Source organism: Lissotriton vulgaris, chromosome 3_1 (assembly GCF_964263255.1).
Source record: "Lissotriton vulgaris chromosome 3_1, aLisVul1.2, whole genome shotgun sequence".
Lineage (NCBI taxonomy): Eukaryota > Metazoa > Chordata > Amphibia > Caudata > Salamandridae > Lissotriton > Lissotriton vulgaris.
Genome location: NC_141689.1, coordinates 343,239,881 through 343,263,485, shown reverse-complemented (window position 1 = coordinate 343,263,485; position 23,605 = coordinate 343,239,881). Strand labels below are relative to the sequence as shown.

Below are 23,605 nucleotides of genomic sequence, written 5' to 3'. Positions count from 1 at the left end.
GCCTGCTGAAAAGACTATTTAATTTTGTTATTTCATGTTCAAGATCTATGCTTTCTACTAAAGGGTAAATACAAACATTGTTCCAATCTTTCAGAGCCTCTATTAGATATAATAATCTAATTAGGATAGGGGTCTGCACCGTTTCAAAGGGTAAGTCAAGAAATGGACAGTCAAATTGTTCGAAATCTTTATCCCAGGATTTTGAGAGCGGTTTTATATTCCACATACAGTAGTTTTGTTAGATATTATCTATTTTGAATAAGAAATATCTTATTCACAGAAGAGCAGATTTGATGATGGGTTTTGTGGCAAATGCAGTAAATTCCTAAGAATGCAGACTTTGTCTTTAGTGTAAAATCTCGTAATCCCAGTGGCCTTTTATATTATGAAGCATAAATCCTAATAATATTCTAACACTGAATTTTGCATGCACTCCACTTGTTTTAATCATGTTTAATGTATACATTTGGATGATAAGTTGTTCAAGCGAGAGGCCATTTTAGTTAGAAGTACACATTAGGAAACTTCACCTTTCACCCTCTCTCTACACAGAAACGTCCAAAATCATAAATATCATCAACTTCACGTTTGCCCTTCCCAAGTCATCAAGCACTGTAAACTCCGCACCACTCATATTATGACGTACCTCTTCTGTGCATCCATCAATGACTCCAAAATCCTCAGACTACTAAAAAAAGCTATTTATTCACTCATAAAGAAACACATGCTCATCACAGTGCAACCCTTATTCGATCATCCACATCCAACATTATTTTCTTAGTCAAGCCTCTAGAAAAATGGCAATCATGGTCCAGACCAAGATAATAACAAGAGACTACAATGTTAGAGACCACACTAGGGAAGATCATGCTGTGAGATGTTACAATATACCTTTCGAAATATCTGTGTAGGACAGTCCAGTTTTTATGGTCGCACTGTAGTATTGCTTAGGACATTAACTCACAACATTTGTAACAAGCATTTGCAATGCAATAGGTTTCGCATTTGAGATATTTTAAGGTGTTGGAATTGTAAATGATAATGCCTTTTATTCATCTGTTTTGATAATTAACATATATAAGGAATTGTCATTTAGAATGACAATAGCTCAAACTCTTGCAAATGCAAAGCGGCTGCCATTGTCCCGGGCTACTTGGAAAATGAAAGCATGCATGGCACGCTGAATGTTGCAGGAAAGCATGTCGTGCCTGCAGTAGGAGAAACTTGTGCTTACAGACTAAATAAGACATGCCGTATAAGAGACGTAAAAGGACCAGTCCTCATGGGAGGTTACAAATGAAAAAAAAGGAGGTACTGAGGAGGGATTAACAAGCCTATTAATGAATTAGAAGCCAGCATTTATGAAGGACAATGCCACAAGCCAATGAAAAATATGGGCAGAAATCAGGCAGCACTTCAATTCCATACTTGAATACAGCATGCCTCGCAGAGCAGCATATGCGCTGCCCACGCTCGACCTAAAAATCAGATCAAAGACATGGCATAGGCTTCATCTCTGGAAACAACATGATACTATCCTTTTTCACAGGCCATTAAAAAAACCTAATAAAAGGCAGACACGGTGCTATAGCCTCTAGTTATACAGACTTCAACTGGACTTATTGCTTGCCATCTGCTATTCAACAATGATTCCTTTATCCCCAAAAAGACACTAAGTCCCTGAGGATTTCGTCCATACAACAATCTTTACACTGGCACCCTTACAAATATATTGGGATGCTTACAAAAAAAGCACAGAATTCATTGGTGCGAACTAGAGGGGTCATTAAACCGCCACTATCTCAGCTTGGGTGGAAGTGGAAGCTATGAACAATATTTAGATGTTTTTTGCTCCTTTAAATTTGATTGGAGACTGCGATATCGAAGAAGGATGGATAGATGATGAATAGATGGATAGGTTGAAATGCAGAGATAGATAAGCGGGGAGGATGGAGGAATGGATGGAGAGGGATGGATGGAGGGACAAATGGAGAGGAGAGTAGATGGCAGATGGATGGAGAAAGGATGAATGTAGAGAAGTATGAACGTATGGGAAGAAAAGAAAGTGACGATCAAAGTAAGGGAGGTAAGTTGAATGGAAAGATGGATGGATGATGAATGAAAAATGTAAGAAGGAAAAAGACAAGGATGCAGAGATGGAATAATGGATACAAATTAAGATGAACAGAAAGTCGGATGAGTCTACGGAAAAGACAAAGATGAATGAATGAATAGATGCATGAGCGGATGAAAAAAAGTACATCAATGATGGTAAAAGGGAATGAAGGCAAGAAGGAAAAAGACAGAAAGGACAGGGAGAAGAAAGGACAAACAACTGTCAGAAGCAGAAACATTAAAAATATTAAATGTCATGAACTTCTGGTTTGCCCTTCCTAAGTCATCAAGCAGTGTGTACTCCGCTTCACTCATGAGTCACGAGTCTCTTCTGTACAACCGTCTATAACACCCCCATCCTTCGACTACATTCTTTATTCACTTAAGAAACAAGGGAGGAAGCAAATTTAGGAATTGTAGAATTCCCTTGGTGGAGCAGGCACCTACCTGAACTTTTCTCACCCCTACACTCGGGGCCATTTGGGACATGGTTCCCTTGGTAGGAACATCCATCAAAATAGCTGGATTATCCGTATCCGAAAAGATCTCATTCGACTTCCCACATCAGCCACGGACACTTTCACAACAGCTTTGCATAAAACATTGTAAAGATGTATACCTTGCCACCTGGAAAAACTTTATTCAACCCTAAGAAGCATTGATGCTAGTTTATACCTAACATGAACCTCACAGGGTACAGAGACATGCTTTCATCAATAATTCTAAACCTTCAGCTAAAATATTTGGAAGAGCATTTTCTACTCACTGGCCGGGAGAACAAAATGACATGGGGCCATATGTATCAAGGCAAAATGGGTTCGGAAACGCCGAAATTCGCAGAATTCCGTGGTTTGCGAACCCATTTTCACTAAATGGTATGTATGAAACATTTTTGGTGCAAAATAAGGAATTGCTAAATTTGCCATTCCTTATTTTGCGATTGCATTTAAGGTATTGCAAATTTTGCGATTCCTTAAATGCAATGTATCAAGGAAAAAAACATTCCAAAATGCCTTTAAGGAATCGCAAATTACCACCAACTTCTAGTTGGTGGTAAGTTGCGAATTCTTTTAAAAAAGCATTTTTCTAAAAAATCAAAAGGTGCCATGTGACGCTCATACATGCCCTTAAGGCATGTATGTGTGCCATTGCGCACACATGTCATTTTCAGGGGTGCAGCAGGGTGTTCATTTTCAGGGGTGCAGCAGGGTGTTCTTGAGACACCCCTGCACCTTTGAAAATATTCACAATTTGCGATTAGCAGATTCCAATTCGCAATTTCCCCTTCATTCCTATGGGCCTCCTGGCCCATAGAAATGATTGGGAAATTATTCCTTAATTGCGATTAGCAATTTGCTAATCGCAATTATGGAATCTTAAGGAATCTCTAAAAAGAAGCGATTTTCTACATACATACCATTTTGCGATTCCTAAATAGCGATTCCTTAAAAATCGCTATTTAGGAATCGCAAAACGGAATGTTGATACATATGGCCTATAATCTTTTGTAAACTCCACCTATCCCAGCCATCCCAAGGAACTCAGTACGACTAAAAAGTCAGGGAACCAATTGAAATATTGCAATTAATACCTTAATAACAGTAATACAATCATTATATTCATATTAAGATAATAGGCAATAATGTCCGTAACAATAGGAAATAATCGTCCTAATAGTCTGATACCGAAAGGATTGCTTAATTTAAATGCTATTACTTTAATGCGATCCCCAATTGTGCTTTACATGGTGATCTAAATATGTTAGTCAAAAGTGAAGCAGCAAAGTGGATGGTATTGGCGATTATCTGAGAGGTTCAGAACAAAGCTCTTATTCAATGCTAATACAGTGGCCGAAAGAATACTTTTCAAATCATTTCAATTAACCCCTTCGATGCTCATGACGGAACGTTTCCGTCATGAGCATCGGTCGAGCTGTGCTCATGACGGAACCGTTCCGTCATGACCACGCCCGTTTTCATTAGGGCCCAGCACCAGCGGTAAATCTGCACCGCACGGATGTGGTTAAAGAAACAGTTTCAGAATTGCTTAAAAGAAGTCAAGTGCCCTACTCACCATTATAGTGACATCACATGGTTCAGAGGTCGCCACGTCCCTATGAGAGCTCTGTTTGCACCTACTTTGTGCTTTGACATTGACTTAAATTTGAGCCATTTTTTTAAATTCAAATTATCGCTCAATTGAGTGTTCGTTAACTGCTCAAATGGGTGGGTTAGTTGGGATTAACCAACTTCTAAAGCCATTAAAGATTTGGAAACTTTGTCAGTTGATCTATCTTAGACTTCACAATAGATCTAGGAACTGATTAAATAAATGAGGGTGGATGGCAAAGAGGAGAGGAAAGGAGAGTAGGAAAGGACAGGGGAGGTAATTTTTAAACATTACAATTTATTGTATAATTAACTAACACAGTAATATTTCAATGCTGTTTGTGATATTTTAAGCTCCGATATCATTAGTAATATGATGAAAGAGTTAAGGATTTTTATTGTGTTAGTGTGTTTATGTGTTCTTATTAGCGTCCAATTGTCAATTATTTTGAGTATATTTGTTGTAAATGACTACATGTCCGTGTTAGGTTTTGGGAAAAGAAGAATTATTTTGGAAAAATTAAGGTTACGATGCAAAAACCCAGTTTGGCAAAATGTGGCAGTAAGGTAGCTGTAAGATTCAGTTTTTTGCTGGGATGGATTTAGCTGCAAATTTCAGGCATTTTGGCTTAAGCATTCAAAACACTCCATTCTAAGGGGTGCACCATTAATGAGACTTGGCTATTGCCATACTACTGATCCTGGACGCATGATTATTCATGAATGTAAACCTTGTTATATCTGTGCTGCAAGCTTACCAGAGAATGCAAGCATTCAGGAGTAGATGGCGAACTCTTCATACACAGTCAGGTAACATGTTGCTTGATGCTGTGCTCAACACGTGGTCCTCGATGCTAAGACTCCATTGGTGTTTTGCACTCACGGTCACCTGGAGAGGTAATTCGCTAGTGGTGCAACTTTATAAATAAATAAATGTGAGAGAAGCGTGGTAATGGGACTAGAGGTCAGTGTGACAAAGTTGGGTTTTTGTATTTTCATGTGTCAAGCCCAAGCGGACAGCATGAGTTTTAGCGTAGAGGCCAAGACATGCCTTATAAACTACCTTTTTCAAGATGTTGGCCTGCCCAGAGAATTCTATCTAAGGTTTCCAGTCAAAGATGAAGTAGAGTTTTTAGGTCTCGCCTGGCGAAAGCAGCGCATGCGCTGCTCTCGCTATTGCGAGCACCTTTTGGAATCAAATCTTCCGAGGACTTTAATGCACGCGTCTGCATGGACAAACATGGCTGTTCTCGCCATTTGTCCATAGCAAACAGCATGCACGTGTCCGTGGGGACTGTGGATAGTCCCACGCCATTTTGTTGCCATAGCAAATAAAATGCCGCTTTGCGTGTGCTTTTATTTTTGCTGTCCTGCAGCTCCCCCGGGGCACAATCAGGCATCCACTTCTGTCTTTTTGCTGAGATCAGCTTGTTTTCTGTCAGCTGCCAAAGAAAGCACTCCCTTTCCTGTCACAGTTGATTCTTTCATTTCGTAAGCATTTTCTACTGTCCTTATACTATGTCGAATTAATAAGAATACCATTTTTTTCTTTGAGAATTGTGATATTAGTAGGTTTACCTTTGAAGAGACTATTCGAATTGTTGATGTTATATTGTTCCACCAGAGGGCTTCGGGCGGGAAAAAATGATTAACGTCGGCCCGTCTAGCTAAAAATATGTAATTTCCTGACATCTATCGCACACAGGCTCAAAGTACTGTAACTGCTGCTCATGATGCACACTGTATTTATAGTAGAGAAAATAAGCACACTTGTATTTATATTAGTGAAAATAACGCTAAAGACGCGTGTCTGCTTTTTTGGCATCTCTTGCGCTTTAAAACTCTGGTTGATGCCCCCTTCCTTCCGTTCAAAGGCCGAGAACACGTCTGGCTGATCAGCTCACACTCCTCCTGTTCTCTTTTCTTATCGTCTGCTACTCTGAAGCAGTCCCCAAATATAGACGCAATCCTACTGGCCCTGGTGCCTTCCCAGCAGGCAGGGCTCTGTGCAGATCCTTCATGCTATTTTTAGCCACCCTCCTTTCGCGGCCTTCAGCCCTGGCCTTATTTTGGAGGCAGCTTCGACTGAACCAAGATGCAGTATCGGAGCGCACGTGCGCCGTGGTGCTGGTCCGTCCATTGAAGCTGAGAGAAGAGGGGTTTGAGGGACAGGGGTTTGCACTAGAGATCTCTCCGGGCCTATGTAATTTCCGGTTGTTTGTGCTAATCTTCATAATCGGGGTTTGATGCTACAGCGCCCCCGTGTTCAGTGCATTTGATGACTTCCTATTCTCACAGCTGTCTAATAAGGCCAAGTTCGAAGATAGCCTGTGACCCGGGTTGACGATGTAAACCGGAGTGTGGCCCTCTGTCGGCAGTCAGTAGAATTGCAGTCTTTAGTCTGAAGGAAATCTCCAATGAGGCCATTGTATAGAATAGATGGCAAATCCGTCATACCCATAATGCATTTGTGTAAGCATAGAACTGTCGCAGCAGCAAAAGTCCGTTATCGATAATTATTGGACATTGATTTTGAAACTGTTATGTGACATAAGAGCTGGTTCTTTTGGTTGTACCCAAGGACTTAGAATTAGGCCGCTCTAAGTGTAACATGTAAAACAAACATGTACGCTCCGTGTAAGGCCCTAAATGCTATTCACAGACTAAACAGATCTACTTGAATTAGTTGCACTATGTGTGGTGCTGATGAAGGTATTCTAGTTTAATTTTGGAAAGGTCTCCTGTTTGTAATGGAGATCTGATAATTTAGTACACAAACAGGTTTCTTAATCAGATCAAGATGTTACTATATAGTTTTGTAAAATATTCCCAAATTAGAATATGAATGTTGAATCTCAATAGAAATGATTGTACACGAAACGTGAATCCAGTAAAACGTCTGTGCTCTTCTGAAAATGAAATGCGCTTACATTTCTTGTGGTCCCGAGCTTTGCTCCCCTCTAGCGCCACTAAATGTGCTTACATTTCCCATATTCCCCCAGTCTCTATGTGAAGATGTAACCCCAATTGAAGGCCTCTGTTAGCCGTCCGTGGTATCGCAGCCTTTAGCCTCCGTTGAACTTGATTAGGGACTTTGAAAACAAGCACTGGTAAATCCAGCTTACACATAATGCATTGCAAGCACCGAACCGCCAGCAGTGTAAACAAGCATTGGCATAGCCAATATGTCTCGCCTTTGGGACCTTATAAGTGTTTAGCCATGCAACGATTGATGTTGTAGCACCAAGGATATTGTGCTGCATAACTAAATACTTATAAGGTCCCAAAGGCGAGACCTATAGGCTATGACAATGCTTGTTTCTTGTGGTCAGTTCCTGTTTGAATCTTAAGTAAGGAGGCGTTTAAAAGGGATAATTGCAACACATTTATCACCTTATTTTGTGTAGTGTTCTTCGCTCCCTTGGTAATAATTTTGTCTCTGATTTGTAGTTCTTGCAGTTGGAACTTTTACTGCATCTACTTCTGGATAGTCTTGTGTAGAAATGACCATGGATGAGTCACGGATGAAGGATAAACAAGTTAGTTTATTAAACGAGTTTGCTTAACAGATATGGACCGCAACCACAGCTGGCTCGCGTCAAACGCCCCGTCAAGGGTCTCCGCGGCGCTCGCCTTGGAACGCTCTCTACAGTGACATTCTAAGTGATGTCACTGCAGCGCGTTCCAAGGTGGTGCAGAGGGCAGGGGTGACCCAAGCAGTGGCAGTCCCAGCAGATCGGAAGATACCACACATCCCCCTACCCTACAAACTTTAACACATGTAATATCGGAAACAGAACACCAACATGGTGAGCAATTACATAGTCACATATTGCTCCAGATGTTTGGGGCGCCTAACTACCCTCTGCCTACTTCTGCGTGAGGCATGAGGTTCTCCACTACACACTACACACCCTCGCGGGTAGGCTCCCTTCCTCCCCGGGTCGGCTCCTCACCCATGACCTCTTCATCAATGACCTGGGGAGGGAGGTGGCATTTAGCCACCCTTCCTAGATTCCATATCCTCCCCTCCTGGGTCTTTACCGCATTTTTGAACAGTTTTACAATCTTCGTTGGTTTAGTGAATTCATACCAATGCGCTCTGCCTGTAGGTGCTCTGATTCTTACTGTGTCCCCTACCTTGAACCCAACCTCGTTCACCGAGTGTAGCCTGTCAAACTTTTCTTTCCTCTCTATCATGGCTTTGTGCTGCTTGTCCAGCCCTTGAGTTTCCCTAATGTGCCCTGTCCACCCCTTCTGCCACCCCATCTAACCTGGTGTAACTTCGTGTTAGGCTTCCTAGCTCTGAGTAGTTTGAAGGGGGTGATCCCCGTTGTTTGGTGAGGAGTTAGGCGATACGCCTCTAGACGTTTTCTCATCTCCTCTTTCCAGTTCAGACCATTGGTTCTTGCCAGTTGGATGCCTTCTTTGAGCGTTTTATTGAATCTATTCCGTTGGTCTCGGGGTGGTACAGTGCGCAACGTTTGTGCATAATCCCATTGTTCTCAAGGAATTCCCCCATCACTTTCGAGCATGGCTGTACCCCATTGTCCGTCAGGAGACTACTTGGTAGACCTTCCTGGAGAAACAGTTCTTGCAGGAACTCAATGACCACTTTTGTGGTTATTTCAGACACCATCTTCACCTCTGGCCACCTGGAATACAGGTCCACGAGCACAAGGATGTAGGGCGTGCGAAGTTCACCTGCGAGCGGCCCTATTATGTCCAATGCCACTTCTTCCCAAGGCCCCACAGGTGGTGGTCTGCATTGCATGGGAGGTGTGTGTTGTTTCAGGACTTTGTCACTCGTGGTGCATGGTATACAGCCCCTGACCTTTCTCTATATCATGCTGTCCATATTTGGCCACCAGTAGTCTTCCCGCATTCTCTGCTTGGTTTTGGTGATACCCAAATGTCCCTTGTGGGCGAGATCGATAAGATATTCCCTTAACACACTGGGAGGGATCAGCCTTGTGCCACAGAACAGACACTCATCGGAGATGGATAGTTCGTCCTTGACCATCCAGAACAGTCGTAGGGTGTCATTCTGTTTGTCTTGGTGATTCCAGTTACCCTTTACCTTCTCAGTCGCCTTCATCAACAGGTCATCGTTTCTTAGAGCTTCTTTTCAATTTACCTCACCTACAGCTCCTTGGGTGATCGCGCATACCTTTTCTGCCAGTGTCTCGTCCTGATCTTCGTCGTTGTCTCCACCTACTTGTTGTTCTCCCATTTCGCCCACCAGACGTGAAAGGCAGTCAGCGGCCAAATTCTTCGCCCCAGGAACATATTCTACATCAAACGTATACTCCTGAAGATTCACCACCCAACGTCTGATTCTACTTGAGATGGCGTCAAGTCCTTTTTTGTTGAAAACCTCTACCAGGGGTTTGTGATCCGTTCTCAGATTGAACTTTGCACCCCAGAGGAAGTCCCGGAATTTGTTCACAGCCAAGTGCACAGCTAAGGCCTCCTTCTCTATCACTGAGTAGTTCACCTCAGACTTCTTGAGAGATCTAGATGCGAAGGCTATTGTCTCCTCTCCACCCACGCCCATCTGGGTCAGGACCACTCCTAGTCCCTTAGAGTTCGCATCAGTCGTCATAACCGTTTTCCTATTTGGCATAAACGCTTTGAGGCTAGGGGCTCCTGCTAGGGCTTTCTTCACCTCTTCGAACTCCCTCTGGCATTCTTCATTCCACACGAACTTCACGTCTCTTTTCTGTAGTTGGCGTATGGCGTATGTCCTGCTTGCAAAATTCTGCACAAACTTGCTGTAGAACTCCAGCATGCCCATGAATGATTTGATTTCTTCCTTGTTTTTTGGTGGGGCCAAACCGATTATGCTGTCCTGGAGCTCAGCTTTAGGCTGAATGCCTCTAGACGTTATCTTGTGTCCCGAGAAATCAAGATCCTCACACCTAATCCTGCATTTTTCTCTCTTCACTGTTAAGCCCTGTTCTCTGAACCTCGCCAGCACTTGTCTTAACCTATTGTTGTGTTGTCTGTTGTCTCCACCAAATATGAGCACGTCGTCTTGGTAACACAACACACCAGGGATGCCGCTGAGAATGTTACTCATCAGTCTTTGGAATACCGATGCAGCCGAGACTAGGCCGAACGGCATGCTCTTGAATTTGTAGGCCCCCATGGGTGTCACGAACGCCGTAAGCTCTTGGGAATCCTCGTGAAGTCTGATCTGAAAATAGGCAGAGGTTAAATCCAACGTCGAGAACACTCGTGCTCCTTCCAATCTGCTCATCATTTGGGTGATGTTGGGTAGCGGAAACTTGTCTACCACGAACTCTTTATTCAGTGCTCTGAGGTCTATGCACATACGGACAGAGTTATCCTTTTTCCTGGCTGCGACGATCGGCGCCAGCCACTCCGTTGTTTCCACAGGTTCAATCACCCCTAGGTTGCACAGTTTCTCAAGCTCCGCTCTGACTGCTTCTTGTATGGATATTAGTAGGTTTCTCACCTTCGCCACCACTGGCACAGCATGCTACTTCAAATTTATTTTATGTGAGTAATTTTTGAGGCACCCAAGTTCCCAGCTGAACACCTCCTTAAATTCCTCTTCAATGTTACCAGACCTCACCTCTATTTCCTGCACTAAGATTAGGGGGGTTTCGTTAGGGTTGAGGTACACTCCCAGATCCTTTTGTGCTTGCCAACCTAGTATGTTATCCCCTACTAGTGATACATATATCTTGGAGACTGTTAATCTGTCTTTGTACCCCACTGTGCCCCAAAAGTAGGCCTTCATATTGATGGGACGATTCCCATAACCCCCTAGCCTGATATCCATTTTGTTCAGCTTTAGTTTACCTTTTTTCACCCCTTCAAACTCCTTAGCATTGATGATAGTGATTTTAGAACATGAATCGAACAGTGCTTCTAAACCAGTCTCTTCTATTGTTATTCTGTCTTTCGGATAGCTAACTTGTCCATCCTGCACTTGTAAAACAATCTCATCACACAAACTTGTAGCACTTTCTTTTCCCTGTTTCTTGTATCCTTGACCACTCCAGCAGTACTGTCTGAAGTGATCCTTCTTACCACACTTACTGCAAGTATATTTCAGTGTGGGGCAATTCCTATCATTCGCCATGTGTCTTTGCTTGCCGCATCTATAACAGTTACCTTTAAAGCTCCACCCCCCTTTGCTCTAAGTTTGTTCTCTCTGCACCTTCTTTAGCTCTTTAACTGCTAACACTTCTTCGCTTTCTGTCACCACTTCACTCACTTTGACCTTATTCTCAACGACCTTATTCTCGCTGTCTTGTTTTATCTCATTCACACACAGCATCATGTGTTCAACCTGCCTGGCTATGATCAGTACCTCCCTTAGCGGAGGATCATCTTTCAGCCATAATTCCTCCCGCACACGCTCTGTCCTACATGTCAATACAAACTGGTCCCTGATCCTTTCTTCACACGCGCCACCAAACTTGTAAGCCTCTGCCTAGGGGTAATACTACTCATATGGAACTGTCTGTCAGAGCCAGACCATGGAGACAGAGCAGGCAAACTGAGAGTAGCTGTGCCTCCCTCTGTCTGAAAAGTGCTGACATTATTGAGGGGACAGTGTCCCCCTCACAACACAGACTGGACATCTAATTAGCAAGGTATTACTCTGCTTATTATGACTGGTGACAATTCCCTTTGTGTGCAGACTGCATGCTATGTTATTTAGTAGTATAGAAGTCAGAAAGAGCTGTCACTTCAAGTGACCATTTTGTCTAATCGCCTGCACATCTTTGCGATTTTCATTTGTTACGCCCATAATCCAAGCACTGAACCTCTGCAGAATTATTTTAATAAAAGACAGTAAATTTAGTACTTACAATATTTACAGTATGGCAGGCATCCCGCAAGCGCAATGGAAGCCTTCGCGCAGACAACAGATGACTTTGTGCTCCCCTTAAAGTGAAACCTTTTCACTAACAGTATTTCCGCTGGCAAAGCGGAAGCATTTTTTGGTGGAAAAATAATTCCCAATACGGCCATAAGGAAGGTATATGTAGGGTATCAGACACATGATTTTGGAGCATGAATCCTTTTCTGGATTCACATGCTGTACATTATTCTGCCATCTAGTGATTGAGCCCGGAATAGTGTTTTTCTTGCTTGGGGCATCGTTGACTACCATTTGGTGCTAGGTCCATCCCTTGTGTGACGTCAGACGGCACCCTGGAAATTCCTGTGTGTGGTAGCCATTTTCAGATCCTGTTTTCCGCTGTTGGGTCTGATAGCAAAGGGAGATACTCCGAAGATTTGGATGAAATCCCTGAAGAAATCACAGAATTCGAGTAAAAAAAACATTGATCATCGACACCAAAAACACTGGAGATGAAGAAGGACCTACGGACACCTTATTTCCGTCGGGAGACCCCGACGGAGCAACTACGCAGATGGATCAACAGAGGGCGAGGTAGGGGCCATGGGAAATACCCCTTTTAAATTTGCTTTAAGTGCCACCACAAGTTTGTACAGTGCAAGTTTGCACAGCGCAACCTCTGCCTGCAGAGAGAGCGCAAGGATAAGGACTGCAAGGCCTGCGCGATGTTCATGTGGAAGACACTCAAGGTACGCCGACAGCAGAGGGAAGACCACTACGCACCCATGCTCCAAAGCCAGAAATAGATTTCATTGAGGGACTTAGACCTCTGAAGCGACGAGGACGACCAGGGAGTATCTGCAGAATCAACCCACGAGGGATCAGACATCGAAATCCTCGAAGGAGATGCCAAGAAGAGGCGCACCGCAAAGAAGGTGACAGAGAAAAAGACGGACAAGGCAAGAAACCCTCAACCATAGGAAACCAAGGGCCACGCGAAAAGAAGGTGCAAAAGGCAGCCCAGGCGTCGAAAACCACAGATCTCATACCATCAAGGGAAGATTGTCTAAATCAACAAAGGCAAGCGCCGAATGAGAGGCCACGAAGGGAAAGACCACAGCCTCGGAGCCAGAAGCCACCACACCCAAGAAGAGGATCTCCCCGGCCTCAGATGTCGAAAGGGCCCTCGAGGTGGAGAAAAAGAAAAAGCGCCTCGAAGCAGAAGTAGTGGCACTCCTTCAATGAAAAAAGCAGTTTAACAAAGCGCTGAAGGAATTCCAAATTCCCACGAAACCCACTGGCGCCGCCAAAAATGCCAAAGAAGAGGAAGTGATCCTCGAAGCTCCGGCAACCCCGGAACCGCACTAGGAAACCGTCGAAGACGAACTCAACGATCCAGAAGAAGAGGAATCCTCTGGGACTTTCAGGGATAAATGGAACGACCTTGACATACAAAGCCCAGAAGAGGTGGTCTGTAGCTTTCCCTCAAAGGCTTCGCCACCAGCCGACATTGCCTTCTACAACAGCCTCATCAACAGAGTAGCTGATACCTTTGGGTCCCCTTAGAGGAGGAGAAAGTAGACTCCCTTTTCCTCCTAGAGACTTTGCCACCATCCACCAAAGGGACACAATATCTCCCAATGCTACCAAGCATCCTGGACCAGGGCAAGGAGGCTTTCAAGGAGCTAGCCCCAGCAAAGGGGGTAACCCCAAGGGTGGAGAAAAAATACAAGCCATCCACTATAGACCCAAAACACATTCTGGGAAACACAGTGCCAAATTCTATCATTGTCCCCACGGCAAGAAGAAGAGGCAATGCCCACTGGCCAACTCCAGAGAGAGAAACCAAAATAATGGACATGGTAGGGAGAACGAGAGAGAAACAAGCAGCAACGCAATGGCACATTGCAACTCCAATGCTCTTATTAACAAGTATGGCCACCAACAATGGGATGACATCAAGGAAATGATGAACAAGCTCCCAGAAGAAGATAGAAAGAGGGCAAAATCTATCATACAAGAGGGAAATAAAATAGCTGGCACCTGCATAAATCAGCCCTAGACGCTGCCGATACACCCAGCAGACAAATGTGCACAGGCACTACGTTGAGAAGGCACCCCTGGCTCAGAATTTAAGGCTTCAAACAAGAGGTACAAACCTTAATAATCAACAGGCCCTTCACAGGAGTCACCCTGTTTGGAAGTGAAGCGGATCAATCTGCAAACAAAAAGAACAATGAGGCTGCCAGAGATATGGGAGCCCTACAACAGAGGGGCACCTTCAAAAGAGGAGGATTTAACACCAGAAGAACCACAGGTAGATGAGTTTTCTCAACAGATCAACAACAACATCAATCTCATGGCAGTGGGCAGCAATCGAAATAGCATTCCGGATACCAAGGCTGGCAACAGCAGCCAAGGCAGTCAGCCCAGGGCAGATGAAGAGGCAGGGGACAACCCTCAAGAGGAGGAGGAGCAAACTCCAAGTGAATTGCCCACAACAAAAGACCCCCACACAACACCAGTGGGATGCAGAATAGCACACCACCTACTGTAATGGAAAGACATCACCACAGGCAATTGGATTTTAAACGTGGTACACCACAGCTATTGTATAGAACTAACAAACAACCCCCACCAAACGCACCAAAAAAGAAGTTACAAGGAACAGAACTCTTACAATTAAGACAAGAAATAAAGGATCTCCTGCAAAAACAAGCAATAGAGAAAGTACCAAGGAGGGAACACTTCAAAGTAAACTATTCACCTTACTTCCTAGTACCAAATCAAGACCTCACGCTAAGACTCATCTTAGACCTCAGATTCATAGCAAATTCATTCGCACACAGCACTACAAGATGGCAACACTGCAGGAGGTAATCCCACAGCTACAAAAGGGAGATTTTATGGCAACAATAGATCTAAAGGATGCCTATCTCAACAGCCCCATGAACCAAGCTCACAGGAATTACCTCAGGTTCTTCTCCGAGAACGCTCACTACCAATTCAAAGTTCTGCCTTTCGGGATAAAATTGGCACCAAGAGTCTTCACAAAGTGCCTAGCAGCGGTGGCTGCATCCCTAAGAAGGAGAGGGATACAAGTCTATCCCTACCTAGACAGCTGGTTTGTGAAAGCAAATTCAAAACTGAGATGTTACACTCACATCAATCAAGTGATCACAACACTGCAAAAAAATTGGGTCTTCTATAAACCACAAGAAATCATCCACAAGGCCAGGACAATAAAAAACCTTCTTAGGAGCAAGATTAAACTCCAAAGTTTCATGGGCATACCCAAGTCAAAGAAGAATACAAACCATTAAACAAGAAACTCGCCATTTACCAGAAGGACAAGCCTCTGATAGTGAGGACAGTCATGAAGCTCATGGGCATGATAGCATCATGCATTCCCCTCATCACTCCTTTATGCCTCCACATGCTCCATCTGCAAGAGTGGCTATGCAGCAGTTGGTCACAAACAACATCAGGGAGTTAGAAATATCTAGTGGTTGTAACAGAAAGGATTCAAAGAGAGATACAATGGTGGGCATCCAAGAACATAACACTAGACAGACCTTTCAGGACAGAAACTCTCTCCGTGACCATTTCAACAGATGCATCCCACAAGGGGTGGGGAGCACATTCAGGAAACCTGAAAGTATGGGGTCAATGAAACAATATAAAGCACATCAACTTCCTAGAGATGACGACAGTGTTCCTGGCACTAAAGGCATTCCAAGCACATATTGGAAAGAAGACAGTATTAATACAAATGGACAACACCATGACTATGTTTTACCTAAAAAAAAAAACAGAGAACTGAAATCATTCACCCTGAGCAAATTAGCTCAAGAAATATGGAAATGGGCCAATTCAAGCAAAATCAGCCTACACACAATTAACCTGCCAGAGAAAGACAACACAGAAGCGGACCAACTCAGCAGACAAAAACAGCAGTTTGCACGAGTGCGAAAAACTCTAAACAAAAGCGCAACAAATGTCAACCTGCTGCTAAAATAATATGGCAATCTCACACGCTCGCTTAGCTGGCATCAACACTCAAAACATTTGTTTCTAAGCTTAAGCATTGCACATAAACACTATAAAAAGACTTAGTGCCTTTCATGCTTGGCAGACAGTTAGGCCTGGCTTGAAGAAGGGCACAAAGTCACACAGGATTCAAATATGTTCCCCATGTCCTGTAACCTGAAAAAACGGACAATTGAGATAGACTCCACTGGGCTCAGAAGCAAAGCGGCTGTTTTTGGTAACAATTAATTCTGTTGCATCATTTGCCATATTCAAATATTTAGTAGGGGTTAACAAACAGCATGGTGTCCTAATCCCTATTGTTTCCATTTGACAGTATGTTATGTTAGTAGAGATTTGTACAGCACTAGATTGCCATCAGAATGGCCTTGCAGCGCTATTGGTTACCTTCATGCCCATGCCTAGTGGATTCTGTCCTAGACCAGAGTCTGTTTTCAGTCTGAGTAGTATTCTCAGTCGCATGACTATATTTATATTATCATATCAAAACCACTAAGGGAGGGTAGAGGCAAAAGGAGGTAGACTCGTCCACCAAACTGAAATCCAGTAACCAAAGAAAAGTCCCTCCTGCTAGAGAAGAATGGAGATGCAACCTCCTTGTAGGACGGGAAAATAAAATGTTCTTTTAAATAACCCCCACCCACCAGGGTTGCCCCATGGTGGCATGTTTCATCATATGGGTTATCCCTGACCTTCTACAGACTGGGGCATGCTACTACCTGCAAAGACGCGGGAACACTTCACAAACAAATGTTCCTATACACTTATTTGGAATAATGGAGTGGTTTACTTATATATACAAAAAAAAGGTTTTAGGATATCTGACTAGTGGGAAAAATAATTATTACACACCATAATTTGTGAGCGTAATCACCATAATTTATGTGCATAATCATCAATAATAGTTAAAATGTTATGATTTAAATTACAACTCCTTTTTACTCAAATGGTTTGAAAACAATTTGCTTGAAAGTTTTCTTCATAATGTGAAGAAAATTAATGAAATTGTCTTATTAATGGATTTGAGTTTCTTTTGATTTTGGGAGCTTTTTTTCAATGATAAAAACCCACCCCATTAAACACCTTTCAAATTAATACCTACTTATTTCCCATCTGGCATTCTCCTTTCTTCTTATTTTGTATTACATTTGAAAAAGATTTTTGCTAGTTTGGAATGGAAGAAATTCTCTGTTGGTCCTTTATCTGTTTTCGCTTCCTCTCATAATTATACCTGTATCTTCTCCCTCCCATAATTCTGCATGTTTCTTTTGTAGCTTTGGTTTTTATTACTTTTTAATAAATTGTTTCTCACACCACTTGGTAACAAAAGTGTTTTTTCAAACAAAATGATTCAAACAATTGTCCAGATGCATTTAGATGCTGTGCACAGGCTTTTAATGGGATTAGCTGGATAAAGCGTAAAGTTTATCTCAATCATATATTGATCATTACCCAAGCTCGTAGATGATCATTGTTGTCAAGCAGTAAAACTACATTTTATAATTTTATTTTGCAGCGAATATGCCTGACCACTATCCAGATCGACTTGATGATGTGATGGAATATATCCAAGATACCATTAAGAGACTGAAGAGATCATCGGACAGACAAACTCAAAGTCTTTCAAAAAGGGAGCGGAGTCGACAAAAGGTAGCAGCAAATATGGATAATTACTCTAAAAAGACAGGAAAAGACAGAAGGCGAAAGAACAAGGGTTGTGTTTTAAAGGAAATCCATTTAAACGTGACTGACCTGGATCTGGGATATGAAACCAAAGAGGAGCTTATCTTTCGGTACTGCAGTGGGACCTGCAATGCTCCAGAGACCACGTATGACCAAATCTTAAAAAATTTAACTAGAAAGAAAAAGTTTGCAAATGACAAAGTGAAACAGGCTTGTTGCAGACCCATCGCCTTTGATGATGACCTTGCATTTTTAGATGATAACTTGGTTTATCACACACTACGGCAACATTCCGCAAGAAGATGTGGATGTGTCTGACTGGTTAATATCACAACAATACAGTGAGTAGTTCCATTCCTGCGAGTAGTGCAAACAGAGGGATCAGGTTCCCAGGAAAAAGCCTTCTGAGGAAGGAGAAGAGGACCAAGGGCGATGCAATGCAGTCGACAAGGGAGCCTCCAGGGGAGAAATAGCCAGCGCCAGAGCCACGGATAGGACAGGAGTCACTAAGAGTTGTTTATGGCTGGTCTGGCAGCATTGATGGATGGGTGGATGTGCTTTAACCATTTCGTTGGGTATGGTTAACCAAAGAGGATGGTGAGATCAGTTTATAGGCTTGAACACAACCAACTATATATTGTATTTTGAGCATTTTGTTTCAACCACTTTTTGCCATTACAATGAGAATTGCTACTGGGTGATTGAACATAACAACATTTAAAATCATAGGGTTCTTTCTGTTTGAAGATGGCCTTTGGAAACATACAGAAGAGTGTCTTTTACTTTAACAAGCACATCAAAATGTAAACAAGACACACTTGCCTTAACTGTTTAATTTATGGCGGGATGAGGAGAAGGACAACTGTAAAGTGTTTGGGGTAATTGTTCGAAGTCTTGCAGGTAATGTTTTAAAGTACTGAGATCTCACTGGACTGTTGCCCTTCACGAGACATTGTGGATTTAAGCATTGTGTGTAGTGGGGTGTTAGTGTATCCTGCTGCACAACACGCTAGGCATTTCTTCTGGTTTACAAAAAAAGACTAATTTCTCTTGCATAACAGTACATCTATGATTGGTCATTGCGACCAACACTTGACTATTTGATGCCATGCATCCATTCAAATTCATAAATATATAATAGATATTTATTGAGATTTAAGTTATTGTTATTTATTATAGTCCAATTATGAACCTTTTCTCTTTTCTTATTTATTAAAGACTTTCTTCAAAGGTGCCAAAGTGGAACATGTTCGCAAGATTTAAGCTGGGAACAAGAATCCAAGTGTTAACATTTACAAAAAACAAAAGAATCACTCACTTTACCTTTTTAAACAAAAACTACTTTGCTATTGCATATCAATAAAATGTATGTAAGGTTGATTAAGGACGTCCCAAGATGCATATTTAGTAACAATATTTCCTAAACCTGATAATTTGTTTCCAATCTCTATTCTGGCTAGCACATTGCAGTGTGTTGTAGCAATGTGTTATTAACATACACTGGCATATTATTGATGACGTTTCACCATTATGACTAATCTATAAAAAGTTCTGTCTAAAATATTCAGGACATTTCTAAATGATTACAGAAAAGAAACAAAACTTTGTAAAACATGATGAGAGTAGCAAATTCAACACAATACTTCATGATCCACTTGGCACACATGTATTACTCATCCACTAAGAACCATTCTTTCTACACAAGGTGGGTAGAGTTTCTTTGTAAGAGAAGGAGTGCACAAAGAATATTAATGCTTTGCAATTGGCTCAACATAGATAGCCTTCTTTCGGCTGCTGGGAAATGGTTAATGCGAGTAACAAAGCGCACCTAGGCTATCAGCCACACCATCAATTTAAAATTTCTGCTAAGTATTAAGTCCTGCAAAAATATTTCTCCATTCGGTTTGTGCATTGTTAATGCTAGTTCCTGGATATTATTAGTTTTCAAGGAAATAATTTCCAGTATTCTTAAACAAAGCCCCACTCATAATTTCCATTGTACTTATAGTAAACTGGCACTGTAAAATGTTAGCCCTGGGCATATTAGTAAGAGCTAGTATGTGCAATAACGTTTTCAATATTAGAAGATTGTTAACATGCATTTCTTGAAATTTCCCTTTTATTAGTACCTTGTTCACAAAGCGGATGGTCATCAATTTCCATCAGCCTTTCAAGAGCAAAATAATAGGGTCCTACACCAGTTTAAATGGTTTTAATTCAAATTGGTGCATTGGTAATAAACCCTTTATTGCTGCTTCACTGGTTGTGGACTGCCTGCCCAAATAAATGTGCACCATGCAATCAACAGGCTTATTAATTAACTAAATGTTCCCTAAAGCAAGAGGGTAAAGTTTGTGATTTTCCCAACTGTATCAAAGAAAATAGTCATACTTCTCTACAGGTTTTACTTCACATGTCTCCGTCATTTTGTGTCATTCAACCAAAGTTCTCTACAGACTTTATTTTTGTACAATATTCATTTTATAACTTTTTACAAAATAAAACTCATTTCTATCATCAACTGCATTGTCTTTTTCTATGACAAACAGCCTTCTAACATATTTACTTACATACAATGATAAGTGTGGTGGTTTAATCAACTAGTTTGCATGTTGTAAGACACAGATTTGAATCCTGGAAGAGCACTTTCTTCTTTAATTCCTATGAGGTTCCTAAAATAAGGACCACTGAGGTGGGTAACATTAACACCTGCTTCCTAAGGCAGTATGAAACCACATGAATGTGGAGCAAGTAGATAACCAATAGCAACACAAGGAACTGTTCACCTGTTATTTAAAAACCTACAAAAATGAACCAGAATCACAACAATGCTATCTTGAGCATTTAAGTGCGAACACGGTCAAGCTGGAGATTAATACAAAAAATGAGGATGTTTTGATTCAGAAAGGCCTTGTTATTCCATTAACATTCCAGCTGTTGCCCAACTTATGTCCTCCTATATGAGCAATAAGTGTTTCAAGCATTCCAGCAGACCTAGACTGCTAGGAAATATGAGAATACGAGGCTAATGGAGGTGCACCAGGTAAAGGAAGTCCAATTAGATGTCTTTGACGAAAGTTCTTTATTTTTCACATTTAATTTCTTTGTGTTTACACAGAAAGTCCAGCCAATGCGTTTCGTTCCACATCAGGGCTGAAAACCAATATATAAAAACACATCAACAACACAGCACAATAATCAAAATAAATTTATATAAATACATCAAGACACGGCACAAGACACCACCAATTCAAGCAAGAATAACTGAAAAAGACAATCACAATTAGGAAAATGTAAAATTCTAAGAACAAAACAGAAAGAGAAACATTACTAACCACACCAAAAAAACATATATAAATGGAATAACATAAAATAAAAGACACAAAAATAAACAACAAACAGAGGGAAACATGTTTTGGATACATACTATAATAATTAGCTAGGATTATTATTAATTTATTTTAATTTTATTGTTTATTTTAATTTCCATACAATCCCCAGTGACTTAAAACACATAACTGGCTCAAATGTAGAGAAGATTCTCAATCTCCTCATATACCTCATGTTGTGAGTGGTCACAGTCAAGGACTTACCAGTTTGAACTTAAATGTAATGCCCATAATAGGAGCAAAGAGAATTCCCTAAGCAAAAGAAACAATCCACACAAAGGAACAGAAAAGTCAAAACCAATTATGAGTATGCTTATAAAGAGAAACCAAAAAATCTGGTAAACACAAGGCCACAGCCACCAGAGGTGTTGAGGGGAGAGTACAATTAATTTCAAATACACACCAGTGGCACCAATTTGCTCTTATGTCTAACCTTAGATATCTTGATACAATCAAATATATTCCCAAATTCATGAGACACAAAGGCTCCAGCTCAGATTTGTTGGAGATAGAAAATGTACAAAGGGCATCAGGGTGCCCACGGTAAATGCCTGATAGAAAAAACATTCAGTCATCACCGGTGTTATAGAGAAAGCTGAATCATTCCAAGTCAATATTACATGTGTATATGGTGAGGAAGTTCCCCAGGCACCAAAAAAGGAGCATCAAATGGACTGCAGCTACTATTTGTATGTGTAGTGTATACGCGCCTCGTAACGATATCACCATTAAGTTGCATTTCATGCCACCCACATTTTCTGCCTTTCCTATTGTAGTTTCCAAAAAGTCTATCCCATTCCATAAGAAAACTCTAATCCATGTGGCCCTTGTTGCTAGTGAAATAGTCCTGCTTGAAAATGTATAATGCTGATGATACCTCACAAGCTCGATAGTTGGGTCACAGGATACAGGAAGATGTATATAAAAGATCGGTTGACTTAACAAAGAAACTCGGTCTGAAAAAACATTTGTGCACGTGCACAGAGTTAAACATTCTGTAATAATGAAGAAGACAGTGTTCGGGAACCTATTCCCCCTATTCATAAAGAATTAAGGGAAAGAGAGGGAGGAATCAAAATTAAGAGCCCAGGCTTGACCCAAGTCCCTCGTTCTGCTTCCAAATAACATATATATTACGCACTGGCCAACAGTCGCCTATATTTCGTTTACTGCATTACGTATATCTGCAAAGTCATTGACCATTTCGAGTGGCACCTCAGAGTCTGCCCCTCCATATTAATTAACGCGTACCTGCATAAAACTCATATGGCTAGTTATGCCAACAAAGCCATAGACCCCCTCCAACTACCCCTTTTGGTATTTAAATGTCATTGCCCTCGTCACTGTATTTATCATTCATAAATATCTTATTAAAGTCACAGGTGAGTCGTGAATATCGGATAGGAATAGCAAAAACCAAGTCATAGGAGAACTCATGGTATCGCTGCCATGGGTCAAAATAGGTTTTTGCATGGTATTGGTCAGGAAAATTGTCAGCCATGTTGAAATATCAAATTAGAATGTAACCAGTCCCAACACCTCACTGTCAGATGTGAAGGATAACATCTAGGCACTTAAAGTCACGATACTGACATAGGGAATAGCCAAAATCAAACAATTAATCAATATTTGATAGAAAGATCAAGGATTAAGTCATTAGCAAATAAATGGCATTGCAGCCACGGCTCACAAGATTAGCATAGCACAGTCGGGGAAGATATCGGCCATATTAAAATATCTCATTTAAATGTAACAAGTCGCAACACCTTCCTGTCAGCTACACAGGGTAACCACCAGGAATTAAAATAGAATAGAATAAATGCTAGGAAACATGACACTGGTGAACCTAACCATCAGAACCAAGTAATAGTACTTTAAGATTTATATTAAGGTCTAGCTTGACAGTGCAGCTGTCATCATTCCTGATGTGATCATCAGAAAAGAGACTTAAGAAGCAGTACTGAGAGAGAGGCTTCGCTTCATCCAAATGTAGATTTCCTGGACTATAGATTTTGATTGGACAGAGGTTGATTGCTTCCACTGAGATTTTTGCCCTGTGTGCAAGCTTATGCTCAATACAGCAAAACTAATTTGTTTATGGTGACAAACCAATGATCGAAGTTATAGGCCTGATCTGTTTATAATGAAAAGTAACGACAATATGTAGAAGGCCTGGCTTGTGTGTTGTGAAAAGCATAGGTTAAAGCCAGTAGGCCTTTAAAGGCAGATTGTCATTACACTGTGTTAAAAACTTGTAGACTGTATTATGCTACATTGACTGACAGATCACCACAATAGGCAAGGGTTTTGGTGTGATGATCTCCAGTAACAAACCCTGGGGGTAGACCATTTGCACTTTAGGAATCCTTGTTATGCCAATTTAGGAAGGATCTATATTGTTTTACCAATTGCAATTT

At 41.5% G+C, this 23,605-nt stretch overlaps 1 protein-coding gene across 1 annotated transcript in view; it reads left to right on the top strand.

The window, feature by feature from the left end:
• GDNF (glial cell derived neurotrophic factor) overlaps positions 1-20,320 on the top strand; it is a 94,198-nt gene extending 73,878 nt beyond the window's left edge. The window contains exon 3 of the mRNA XM_086960550.1: positions 17,633-20,320. Coding sequence (XP_086816676.1) covers positions 17,633-18,117 — 485 coding nt within the window. The 3' untranslated portion in view covers positions 18,118-20,320. The remainder of the gene's footprint in view (positions 1-17,632) is intronic.
• Positions 20,321-23,605: the final 3,285 nt, after the last annotated feature.